At 45.1% G+C, this 12,988-nt stretch overlaps 1 protein-coding gene across 4 annotated transcripts in view; it reads left to right on the forward strand.

Moving 5' to 3' along the window:
- The first annotated feature begins 432 nt into the window (after positions 1-432).
- The window catches only part of NT5C2 (5'-nucleotidase, cytosolic II), an 81,042-nt gene continuing 68,486 nt past the window's right edge, over positions 433-12,988 (forward strand). For 3 of the 4 annotated variants that reach the window (XM_090056768.1, XM_090056770.1, XM_090056771.1), the window contains exon 1: positions 433-546. In XM_090056768.1, the coding sequence (XP_089912894.1) occupies positions 479-546 (68 nt within the window). In that variant the 5' untranslated portion in view covers positions 433-478. Of the gene's footprint in view, positions 547-968; positions 1,007-12,988 lie in introns of those variants that run through there. The other variant, XM_090056769.1, reaches the window with a different exon arrangement.

Raw genomic sequence — 12,988 nt, forward strand, 5'->3', positions numbered from 1 at the left:
ATCCTCGCCTTGCCAATTTATTGTGTGGCGATGACGTGTCCCCCTAAACACACTGTGTGATGGACCAGCGATTGGCGCGACGTATGTAACGCGGCGCAGGGCGCTCAGAAATCCTTGCCTTGCTGGTTCGATGACTTGGCCTGCGCGGCTGCTCTGAATGTATTGCACTGCTGACCGATGACTTATGCCATGTATGTAATGTCTACCAGGGGCCTCCAAAATCCTTGCCTCACTGGTTCATTGCCCTGCGATGACTTGGCACGTGTGGCCTAAATGTATCGTGTGACGGAGTGAGCGATGTATGTAACGTGTGCCAGGCCCCCAGAAATCCCCCCCCGCGCGCTTAGGCACCGCGCGCAACTCCCCACTCGCTGCGAAGCGGAGGCCCTGCCCCCTCCCCCTCTCTGCGTGCGGCGCAGCGCGGGGCGGGCACTTCCCCCCGCTCCCTGGGGCGGGGCGGGGCGGGGCGTTCCTGCGCATGCGCAGTGCGGCGGCGGGGCTCTGCGGCAGTTGGTGCGGGGCCGTTTCCTGGGCGCGCGGCGGGAGGTGAGTGCGGCGCGCGGAGGGGCCGTTGCCGGGGGGACGCGCCAGCCTCGCTCTGCGCGGGGGACGCTCCCATTGGCCGGCCCGGAGGGGCGGCTGGGGGGCGGAGGGGCGGCTAGGGAGGGGCGCCCCCTTCCCGCCGGCGGGGGCGGAGGGGCTGCGCGCACCCCTGAGGGGCAGTGACATGGCCCCCAGCCCCTCACGCCCCTGGCTCCACGTCACCTCCAGCCCCCGGCACGCACTGAGGGGGCTCGCAACGCCTCACGCCGTGACCCCTCACATTCGTAACTGTCACCCTCGGCTGATGAAACGTCCGGGTTTTCAGGGCCTCAGCGGCGGTGGTCACCCTGGGGTGCCGCGGGCGCCCTTGGGCTTTGCCGCATCGACCCGATCGGGAATCGGCGGTGCCTCACAGCCCCCTGTGCAGGAAGGCGGCTCCGATGCGCTCTGGCAACGCGTCCAAGTTGAGTCCAGCATCTTTCTTTCCCGCCTTGTGCGGTCTCTGTTTTGGACGGTAAAATCGGAGATCTGCGTCGTGGGGGCACCTGCCAAACGTGGCGCGGGCGCTTCCCGAGGGGTGCCGCACGTCTCCTTGGCGGCGCGGGTGCTTCTCGAGGGGTGCCGCGCGTCTTCTCAGGAGGTGCTTGAGGGGGTGGCTGCTCTGGCGTCGTCCTTGGTCCATTCAGGGATTTTATTTGCGGGACGGGATTGTATATATTTTGGAAGAACAGACATATACGATATATAATAAACGTATATAACACGCGCTGTGGGAAGCTCGGTTGAATCCGACGGGCTCCGAGCGGCTGCGTAATAACAGCCCTTTCTTGCCCAACACAACTGCGCCCTGCGTGAACTACGGATTAGATCCGGTTGCTGATTAAAATACACTTTATTGCCCTGTGCACCTGTTAGCCCAGGGAGAAGGAGCGCAGTGCCGTCGTGACGGAGGCCCCAATCCTTTGGACGGTTATGCCCACAAGTGATCTCCGTGACAGCGGGTTTGCACAGTTCAGACTCTGCTTTTCGATTGTCACGTCATCTGTCCTCTCTTCTCTCCCCCTTCCTTCCCTGGTTTGTATAATGCCACTGACAGCCAAATTTTTTCAGTGCCTTATTACATCTGCACTGGCAGCTGTTGGGAAAACTGTCCTCATCTTCTGCTCGAGCAGTTTCGCTCTGGAAATCTGAGATACAATACCATCCAAGTGGAGCCTTATATCAATTTAACCGACATATTTTAGAGTAGAATTACAGTTTAAAACACTCTGTTGTAATTGGTCCTTAAGTCAAAAGAGCTGTCAGAAGTTTGGCAGTTTCATCGCAACTGTTGGAATTTATTCCAGCATAAATGTGGTGTCATGACACAATGCAGCTTTTATTCTGTCCAGTTCCTTACAGACCAATCGTATTGCCAAAAGCTCAGTGGAATAAAATACAATTTCTGAGACAGCTAAAAGACAGATGTTATGTGATCAATATACGTGTTGTCTCCTGAAGTTCGAAAGTAGAAAGTGTACCCATATAAGTGCTTCTGTCGCGTTGATATTCTAAACGCTTCCTGGGGTGTGGATGTGCAAAACTCAATTTGAGCTGGAATTTGTCAGAAAGATTTTCAGCTTTTAAGCAGCCTTTAACAGCATTTAAAAAAAATGCTTAAAGGATCAGTGTTTTGTCAGTTGTAGCTCCAAATTTAGGTTCAACTCAAACTTAGGTTTTGCAGAAAGAAGCATTTGATAACCTAAACCCCCTAGAAATAACCATTAGACTTTTTAATGAAAAATGAAAAGCCCTCAATTTTTTTTTAAAAAAGAAACCAGCCCTTTGTGTTTGCAACTTGAGTACCACATCATTATCTGAAAGCAATGACAGCAAACTTCTTAGAAAATATATACAACCAGTTAATTTTCTTTGCCCAAGTTTTTTTCTGCATCTCCATCTGGATTGGTATTCATTCATGGAGAAGGAAATAAAAACTGATTCAAATACAATACTTAGCCTGACTCCAAGCCTCTTAAAGAAGCAAATAACTTCCTTTCATACTCTTCGCTTGCAATCCAGGCAACAGTTCACTTGCCTTATCTCAAGAAGGGAATGTGGAGTTTATCTAGTTGTAAATCTGGGCAAGGAAAGATTCAAGGGATTGGTTATAAATCAGGCTTGCCATGCTCTGGAGTGAACTGAGTTGGAATCAGCAACCTTTGAGTTCAACAAGAGTGACATGGCCCTGCTCAAGAGGTGCAGGGGAGAAAGGTTGCCTGCTGGCAGCACCTCCCTGAAGACAGGTGCTAGAGACAAAGGTAGAATCAAATTGATGACCTGTACAAGGAGCTAAATTACCCGCTGGTTCTGCAGCTTGGGAGTTGGGGAGCATGGCAGGACCCAGCTAATTTCATATAGTGGCGCATATGTGGACTTGGCCATTGTTTAAAATCCATTCTGTTCTGATCCAAACTAACATTTCCCTCGACGGAGGGAAATTAGTCCTTACAGTCTAGGTTGGGGTGCAAAGTTCCACATGTAACTGATTCCCCAGTCTTAAGGTTTTTCTTCACTGCTAAAAAGGTGGAGAAAACAGCAAAAACAGTACCTGTGTGCCTGAAGAAGGGTGTTTGTACCCAAAGGCTTGCAAAGAACAATTTTTCCAACTGTTTAGTTGGTCTAATAAGAGATATCACGTCTACCCAAAAAGCCTTGTCAGCAAAAACCAGGCACTATAGTGTTGCTGCAACCCCTACTTGGGGTTTACCCGAGTTCACCTCATGGTAAATGAGGTGCCTTGTCTTCTCTTCATTTTTACCCCAAGAGAGTTTATGTGCACTCATTACCCTGAAGTAAAAACACAGGTTTTTAGCGGTGAAAATAATAATGGGGAGGGCGGGACTGGATGGCCTTGGAACTGAACTCCTGTCTCACTCTTGGAGGTGGTGACTCTGTCAGGCCTGATGCACATTAGTAAGTAAGTGGGGAGGGCATCTCTTAGTGCTGTTTCTGTTCTTTCTCCAATTTACAGTTGTATCAAGAAAGCACAAAATAGGTTAAAAAATGCTTGAATACCTGGCTACATTTAAAGTGGCCAAGGTATCCATCTTTGAAAGTTGACCTCCACTGTCCAGGCACAGCTTACCCTTTGCACACCTCTAGAATAGGCATTTCTTGAGATTATTCATCAGCGTAAAAGGTCTCATCTATACGACTAGGGAAACTCTTACAGTGCATTGTGGCTGTAATCCAGGTATTAATGGTTTGTATATCTTTAATATTATGGGTCATCATTCGTAGGAGTGGTTCTTAAAATGTTAAGCTCTGCTGTGCCTGAGCAGAGCACTCAGTGCAAATTTACTTTTCCTTTATTACTACAAGCAATAGAAAAATACAGAATATACAACAACTGATGCGACATCTGGAAATAAAAGCCAATGTTGGTATTTCAGGGCGGCTTCCACAAGCAGTTGATAATCTCAGCATGCCTAAATAAGAGTAACTGGTCTGTCCCAAACTTCCTACATGTGCAAAGGGCCAGACAGGTGCTGTGAAAAAGCATATAGCAGATTTGAGGGCTTCAGTGTTGAAGCTTAATTAAGGACAGTACATTTTGGGGCAACAATAACCTAACTTAGGTGCCAGGAAATTGAGATGGAAACCCAGCGAATTCTGACTGCCTCTGAATCACACTAATTGCTGAGTAGGTACAGTTTTATTACTGGTGTGATTATATAAAAAAAGGTGTACGTTAGATAAAGACAGCGATAGATTTGTTGTTATTTCCCTGACACTTTGCACCCTGCTCAAACTTGTTTTTATACTGAATGGCTACGTGGAAAGTAGAGTTTTTCACCTGTCTTGTACCTTTTTCAAATCTGGTACAGATAAGTAGTAGCTAAAAGTTTTACTGCTACCTTAATTTCTTTTGTTCAAAATTTCTTCTGCAAATTTCACCATTGCAGTTGCTGATAAATTTATAGCAGTCTTGGTAGAGATACAAGTTGGAACAGGATATGGAAGTTAAAAGCTTTTTTTCTCTCTGATTATGCATATGACGCCCTGTATACATACAAGGCAGTATAATTTAGGCTCCTGGCTTGCAGATTTTACCAGCTAAAAACAAACAAACCTGAAAGCAGTGAAGGTGAAACTGAAGGAGAATGGAGAACGGAGGTATTGAGGAGTGACAGTTGCAGCAGCGATAGATCTGTAGGTGTGATATTGGTGCATGCACATCTTGTTAGGTCCTCTTTCCATTTTTAAAGTGAACGTATGAACAGTGAAAATGGTATTTGTATTTTGGGGAGAGGGCAGAGAGAGAAAGTCAAAGCTGGTGAGAATAAGCTTTGGGGAGCTCTGAACGGTTTCTTTCCAGAGCCAAAATGAAGTATGTTAGTAGGTCTTGGTGTGTAGGAGGCTTGTGCTGCCCCCATTCTGTAGGTGAGCAGAGAATGTCAGCACCCAAAACTGCTAATCTGGCTTGTTTCACCAGCACACTGTTTAAATAGGAGATGGGGGCGGGGGCAGCACTTGCTCCATTTGTACCCTGCAGTGTCCTAAAGTCACTTCACAATCCATGACTAATTTAGTTATTTAACCACAAGAGCAATATTTACAGCTGCCAGTTGTGTTTGGAACGTTTCCAAACAAAGGGATTTTATGCTGAATTTATGCTTAGTAAGCAGAGTAGTTTAACCTCTTCTGGCACAGATGGCCTGGAGAAGATAGAGGCTCAGAATGCTCTGTAATACTCTGAGTTTTCATTGTTTGCTTACAAAAGCAGTAAGAGCATGCCCTTGGATTAACTGACTTTTGCCCAGGTCTTTGTACTCTAACATCTTGTGTAATGCATGTGTATTTACCACATAATGTTTCCCAAGGGCTTAGCGAGGTGGATCTTAGTTTAACACTAAAGTGAAGAGACTAAAAAAAATTACTGTACATGGTAGTCATAGAAAGGTAATTGATGTAGCCAGTTCCATGAATTACTAACAAAAACAACTCCATTTTTTACATATTAAGAGGTATAGGTAAGTCTCTCCTGATGTCAGGACATAATAACATGCTGAATTGAATCTAGCACAGGGGTGGGCAAGTATTTGGGCCAGAGGGCCACTTAGGGAGCTTTGGTGAGCTGTCCTGGACCGGGTTAGCACCCTCCACCCCTGGCGTGCAACAGTTCATCAGAACTCCTTAAGTGGCTCTGCCTCAGGGCCTGGCCTTGCACTGTCACCATGTGGGGTCTCCATGGACCCATGTGAGTAGGGTGCACTGAGCCAGGTGGATGGGATGGGGTCAGGGGTGAGCAAGGAGCGGCATGGGCAGGTGGGGATGGGGCTGGGATTGAATTGCGGGGCAGTGACAGCACAGGCCTGGGACAGAGCTGTGATCCACTCCCTGCATGCCCCTGCTCGTGGAACCAGTGCCCATTGCAGGGACATGTGGGCAGCAGATCATGGCTCTGCCCCAGGCTACAGCCCCACACTGTCACCTCCTCAAGATCCCGATCCCAGCCTTGCCCACTCATCCCGCTCCTGGATGCTGCTTACTGCCCCATTCCATCTGTGCGACCAAGTGCGCCCTGCCTGTGCAGCTCCCAGGCCAGTCTCCATAGAGACCCTACCTGCCCTCTCCATCTGGCACCTATGGCGTTGGGTGTGGGACAGATGGGCTGAGTTGCCCGGGTAGTGGGGCCAGTCTGGTGGTGACAGTGGAGACTGATAGTGGTAGCTGGAAGGAGCTGCTGGGAAGTGAGTCCAGCCACTGCATGCCTGGGGATGGCGATACTGGGTGCATACCCTACAGCCTAGCCTGCCCCCTGTGTCTGGGCTTAGCCAGGCCAAGGGACCCACCGTGGCTCAGATGAAATCTCTCGGTGGGCTGAATCTGGCCTGCAGGCTATATTTTGTGTACCCCAATTCTAGCTGATGCGCTTGGATTGGTTTTCCTGGTCCAGAAAAGTGCAGTGAGCAAGGAGGAACGTGGGATCAAAGCACACTGTGTGAATGTCCATCCTCAGAAGTTTTAGGGTTTGATGAGTGTCAGTTACGCCACTGCTTAAGTTTTTACCAGACAGCAGCTGGGAATGCTACAAGCAAAGGGGAAGTGATGGTAAACTACTGGAATCATAGGTAATGTAGAAGTCAGCATGTACTGTTGCTAGTTTATTAACATTACTAACTGCCTTGCTCTTTTCATCGCAAGTTAGCATGTTGTAGAGGTTGGCCCTGTCTTTCACTCAGTCTCTATCCCACTGATATACATTTTGCATACTTGTGAGATGTAGGAGATGGATCTTTCAGTGCTTTCAACTAATTGTTTAAGATACTGATCCATTGAACCCTTATTAACGTGTTTCCACTGAAGTCATACATTTACATAGAAGAGAGCATTAGGATGAGGCCCTGTTCTTACTCGCATTTTAAGGGATATAAAGCTGTCATATGCAACCCAGTACTCATTAATACAGACAGCATTTACTTTACTAAATAGTTTTGAGAGCAGACTCATCATGATAATTGTTCCTTCCTTTTGCTTTCCTCCTCTTTTTCAGATCTCAGCGTTTTTATTTGGGAATAAAGTATAGTATCCTCAGTGTTTACTTTTACGAAGAAGCAATTTATTTTAAAAGTGAATGGAATGTTGCTTCCATAAGGAAAACCAAACTCATCTGAATTTAAAAGTTACAGGTGCGCTGAGTGACCCAGAAGCCTGACCTAAAGCAAACACTGTGAAAACTGACCCCCTACCGCAGTCCCTTAGCTATGTGCTGTCCGCCTGTGATACAACCAGCAAAGGGGAGCTGGACTGGAGGAGTTTAGCAAAGTAGTGAGCCAGGTTGGTAAATCACCTAGTACTTTTGCTGTCAGCAAACTGAGGCAGAAGGCCACTTTTCATTTTTCACTTTGTGTTGCAAGCATCAGTCAGTCAGTGCCCTGAGGATGTTCAAGTGCAGGTCAGTAAGTCATTGCATTTTACTTATCTGGACAAAGTGTTTGGTTGCTTGGGTTTGCTGAAAAATAGACTTCTGTTGCATCTTTCTTCTTCTGTTAAAATAAAAGTAAAATAAATTGCCAAATTGGGAGCATAAAGAATGCAACCAAGACCCTATTTGCAATGGAGAATAGCCAGTGACCTTTCCCCACTACTGGTTCCCTTTCCCTGGTTCCGATTTAGTTTTTTAACATGTTCTTTTGTATGTATTTTAACCACCTTGCAAAATCACTTTGACATTTTAGCAACCAGTATAAAGATCATCTTCCTTACACCATAGCATTCAGGATGACAGGGATGATGAAAATCTGATGACACTTTTACTCATCTGTTGGGAAATATGCATGTTCCATGCACATATAAATAAATAGGTGGGAAGAGATTAACAAGACTGATCATAAAAAAAGGTCTGCAGTGGAAGCCTGCATTGAAAAGGTCAAAACATGTTGAGAGGTTTTTTCTAAAACCACTGTACTGTGATGTTCAGAAACAGCTGGAATTGTGTTACTTCCTTTTTTTTATCAAGCCAGTTAGAAGGAATTCATTCCCGCAGCTCCATGGAGCTCTGCACTGTTGGGAACATGTAAGCACGGGCTCCCTTTTATCAGTTTTGACATGTCCAATCACAGAATATCAGACAGTTTGTTCCAGGGCTCATATAAAGTTAACAAAATAGCCTCAATGAATCAGTCAGTCAGCACTCTCATGCCACTTTGCTTGTCGGGAAGCAACATGAAGGGCCTCTTAGCAACCAGCAGATTCTTTCCTTCATCCATCCCCAAGGTATGTAACAGCTTTCAAAAGTTGGATCTTCAAGACTGCATACCATATTTATGCAAATCCAAGGTGATCCTGAATTGAAGATGACCCCCCAATAATTAGATTCTGTACATGGAAATTTATAAATTTGTTAATAATTTGTTAAAAATTTGTTATAATTTTCTATGTATAAACTCTAATTATTGGGGGTCATCTTGTGCCCTGACCCCCGCTACTGCAGCAGGGGGCAGGCAGTGGGGAGATAGTGTGGGAAGACAGTGGAGGGCCGGGTCGTAGCAGGTCCGGGCTGCCCGCCCATCTCCTTATACTCGATTCCAAGGCAAGGGGTCTTCTCCCCCCATGTTAAATGAGGAAAGAAACCTCATCTTAGGATCAAGTAAATGCAGTAATTGGGGCACCTTAGATCTCCCACAAAAAGTGAAATCCAAGCCAAAGGGAAGGCTTCTGTCCCACAAACTGTGGTTTCTGAATAGCCATGCATGCTGAGTTTCTCCTGATTTCAAGTCCTGCTATCACTAAAATCAGTGAGAAAGCTCTTACTGGATTTAATGCACAGAAGATTGATCCCATAATGGTAGTCACAAGTGACATATTTTTTAAACACAAATAAAGCATAATATAGGATAATGGAACATTTTAAATGTATTTTATTTTTTAAGTGATCTCTTGGCCTTTATTCCATGACCCTTTTTTATTTGAGTGCAGAATATAAGAGGGAACCTTTCATCTTGTTCATATTATCCTTCAGTTTAGCTGGTTACAGAAGGGAGAAATGGGAAGGAAAAGGTAGAGAGAGGAAACATCATACGTGGATGCATCAGCCCATCCCATTGTATCTCCACATAATATATTGTTTTATTTGGTAGAAGCAGCTTTTCAGTGAACCTGGGAAGATCATTTGAGTCGCACAAAATGAACTTGGGTTCTCTTTGTTGCTAGGACAAGGTGGTTGATAGTGAGGTGCATCTAAAGAGAGGAGATTTAATCTCTGATACTACCAAAAACATCATATTGCTCTTAGGTCCATCTGTTCATGAAGCCACGCCAGCTGTATTTGTCCAAGAGAGATGAGACGGTGCAAAAACTTGCTGTCACAGCTGTTTGAAACTACGCTGGTGAATGGTTTTTAATTACATTGCTATTGGAAAGCATATCAAACAATGCAGCATAGCCAGAGTGGAGAATGCTGTGAATATTGCAGAGAAAGTGTCCACAAAATAGATTATTTCCAGCAATTTACACTGTGATCTTCAACTGTCCCTCAACATTATGCATCTGTCAAGATCAACTGACATTTTTGGGTGATAAGATCTTTCCTGGGAGACTGTTATGCCCTAAGGGCTGACTTGTAACTTCACATGTAATAATTTGGGTTTCATAATGGCAACATTTGCCTTTTCTGACATAAAAACTAGGTCAGACTATGAATTTACTGTGCTCTCTTTATCCAGGAAAGGTCCGTGCTGTAATGGCACTTATACACAGACGTGAATTTCACATAACTTATTTCCTCATCTTCCTGCTTGTTCAGCTGATAGGCCAATGTAGCTTTCCAAGAAAAGGCTGAGTCTTTCAGAGTCTGACCGTTAGAGATAGAGCACGGGGCAGGAAACATTTAATCAAACCTTGTTGTTGACATAATGAACAAGAAATAAGATGCTGAATTTGGGACAAGGATATCTGAGAGAGGTGGATTTTCTATGTGCGTCATTTCTTGAGATTCCCCTGACTGATAGGTAAGGGAGTGTCACAGAAAAAAACATGCTCAACCCTTGGGCTAAGGGAGCATTTCATGTAGTTTTGAGTGCTTATGCAGCAGAGCTCTTGGTGAACTTAGACTGGATGATAGCGATTTCTTTTCTGCTTGAGTTAGTTGAGTCATCCTGAGAGAGGTTTTATTGGGAGATTGTGGGGGAGAAGGGTATAAAGGATGACACCCAAAAACTCAATGTTGGCTAGGCACTTGGCATGCTGTTGGTATCATATAAATTATGATGTACCCCTAAAAGAAGGTCCAACAGGTACCCATTTCATATCTTATTACTAAATTTCTCATGGTTGTATCACCACAATTCTTGTATCTGAAATTGTATTATCCCTGCTTTACCATCGGCAAACCGGGGTGTGAAGGATTAAGTGACTTCCCCAAGCTTGGTAGGAAATCCGTGACAAAGGAAGAACAGGGCCTGGGTCTCTAGCATTTCAGTGCAGCACCTCGTTCACAAACTCATCCTTCCTCCTGTGAACTAATGATGTTTTTGTTAAAGACTTACTACCCCTGTACCTCTTAGTGAGGCGTGGGAGGTCACAGGAAGCAGAATCCTTTGAGATTCTCCACAGATCCTGTAGGAAAGTCTGGAAAGACAAGTATTGGACTCTTGATCTCTCTCAATAGAAAATGTTCAGGAAGGAGCATGTTTTAAAAAAAAAACCTTCCTTGACAGGGCATGTCTCTGGGTTATTAGATTAGCCTTAGATTTTGACCACTGTGTCTACTTGCAGATTATTCTTCACCATGGGTGTAAAACATATGGCTTGCGGGCCAGATCTGGTCCACGGAGCCGCACCATCTAGTCCTAGTGCTGCTCCTAGGTCTAATCAGACCCACACAGGGCATGGCCTGGGGCTGGTTCATGGGCCGGATCTGGTCCACAGATCCCTTCCCCCTCCCTCTTCCCCAGTATACTCAATCCAGCAGCTGCTCCAGCCTCTCAGGGACCCATACTCTGTGCAGTGCTGATCCCTGCTGAATGAGTTTTACACCTCTGCTCTACACTGCTCTGTATTGTATACTGAAGCTGTTGCAGCCATGTATGCTACTTACACTTCAGTGTGTAGGGTGGGACCCCATAGCCAGAAGGCAGATCCAAGAATACCTTATCTTCTTTCCTTTTCATCAGTTTTTTTTTTTAACAAATCCAGTGATCTCACAGTGTTTTTGCTTGTTTTGGAAATACAACATGTAGATGAAGCAGAGATTCAAATATAAAATTTTTTTCAGGAGACATTCAGCTAATGAGGAAAGTTGCCAAAATTACATTGCGTCCTCATTTACCTCCAATGTTCTGGAGATGAATAGGGCTTGGCTCACTTGTGAGAGCCACAGTGACGGAGCTGTGTGCCCTCAAAATGAATGTGGTGCCGATCAGAGCTGTGCATCCCGAGTGCTTTGTCAGCTACCACAACTGTTGTGAAAAGCCCCATTAAAGCTTCTTTTGCTTCCTGGAGTACAGCCTAATCCCATGAAAGGTGCCATTGTTCTGAAAGACTACAGATCTCCTTCCAAGGGAACTACTGTTGCATAATAGAAGTGTGGGATGGCCATCATTTCCTGGATCAAAATTTTTATTTGCTCAGGATGGCACGTCTGGTCTTGGTATCTGTGCCTTAGAACCGCAGCTCCACAGAGATATCAAAGATTAATGAACAGGTACTAGATACTTGCACATATCTGAATCCCAATATTGTTTTTGTGGGTGATGAGCTTTTGGGACATTCAGCTCCAATAAGAAGCCAGTTACTGAGAAGAGGGGAGCAATAACTCATTGATGAATAGCCGGGGGGTTATTGTTCTTTGTGACAAGTTTCTTTGTAAAAAATAAAATTAATAACATATGCACACAGACTCAAAGCTGGTGTTTTTAAGCTAGTGTGCAACAAAATCTATAACACGGGGTACATCTACATGTTCATTAATGCACTTTAGGTAATGCACATTAAATCTAGTACCCCTGGGCACCTGTACATGAGTGCAGAGGCTGCTCCAACGTGCTGGAATTCCAATGCTTCAACCCAGACTTGATTAATTGGTCTGCTGGAGTGTGGCATTTACTGCGCTCTGACAGCCTCCTGCATCTCGTGTATCAGCATCCCTGTGCTTAAAAATGGTGTCAGGGGCACTTAAAGTAAAGCGCATCAAACTAATTTTAGTTCAAGTGCCCCCACCACCATTTTTAAGTGCAGGGACGCTGATACACGAGATGCGGTAGCACTTCAATTAGAGCTGCTTGCAGAACTGCTCTAATTAAAGTGCCGCCTCCCCCTTCCCCCCCCCCCCCACACCTGAGCACATATAAAAGTGCCCTCCATTGTGAGGTCTAGAAGAATGCACATTAGCTAAAGAGCATGGTTTTTTTAATGATGCTTTAATACACATTAAAGTAGGCTAATGCGTTAAAGCGCATGCGTAGACATCCCCATAGAGAAGTAATTTCAGCTCTTTCTTGGATGACTAGTGGTGTGGAGGAGCTTCCATATGAGGAGAGATTAAAGAGGCCAGGCCTATTCTGTTTTGAAAGGAGACACTTGAGGAGGGACATAAGGGTTTACAAAATAGTAAATGGCAAAGATAAAGTAGATAGGGATTTGTTATTCACTCTCTCTCCCTAGGTACAAGAACTAGAAATCACAAAATAAAATAGTGGATAGTAAGTTTAAAATTCACAAAAGGAAGTTGTTTTTTACAGAGCCTGTAATTAAAGTGTGGAACTCATTGCCATCAAATGTTGTGGATGCCGACAGTTTAGCCAAGTTAAAAACAATTGGACAGATTCTGGGAGGAAAGGAGGAACAGTAGCTATTGAGCACGGGAGTTAAGAAAACTTAAATGTTTTAACAGTGAGTTATTACTGTCAAAAGCATGAGTATATAAATTAGAAATGATTAAACCAGCACTGATGTTTCAAAG

This window comes from Crocodylus siamensis, chromosome 7 (assembly GCF_052110815.1).
Source record: "Crocodylus siamensis isolate JL-2025a chromosome 7, ASM5211081v1, whole genome shotgun sequence".
NCBI classification, from domain to species: Eukaryota; Metazoa; Chordata; order Crocodylia; family Crocodylidae; genus Crocodylus; species Crocodylus siamensis.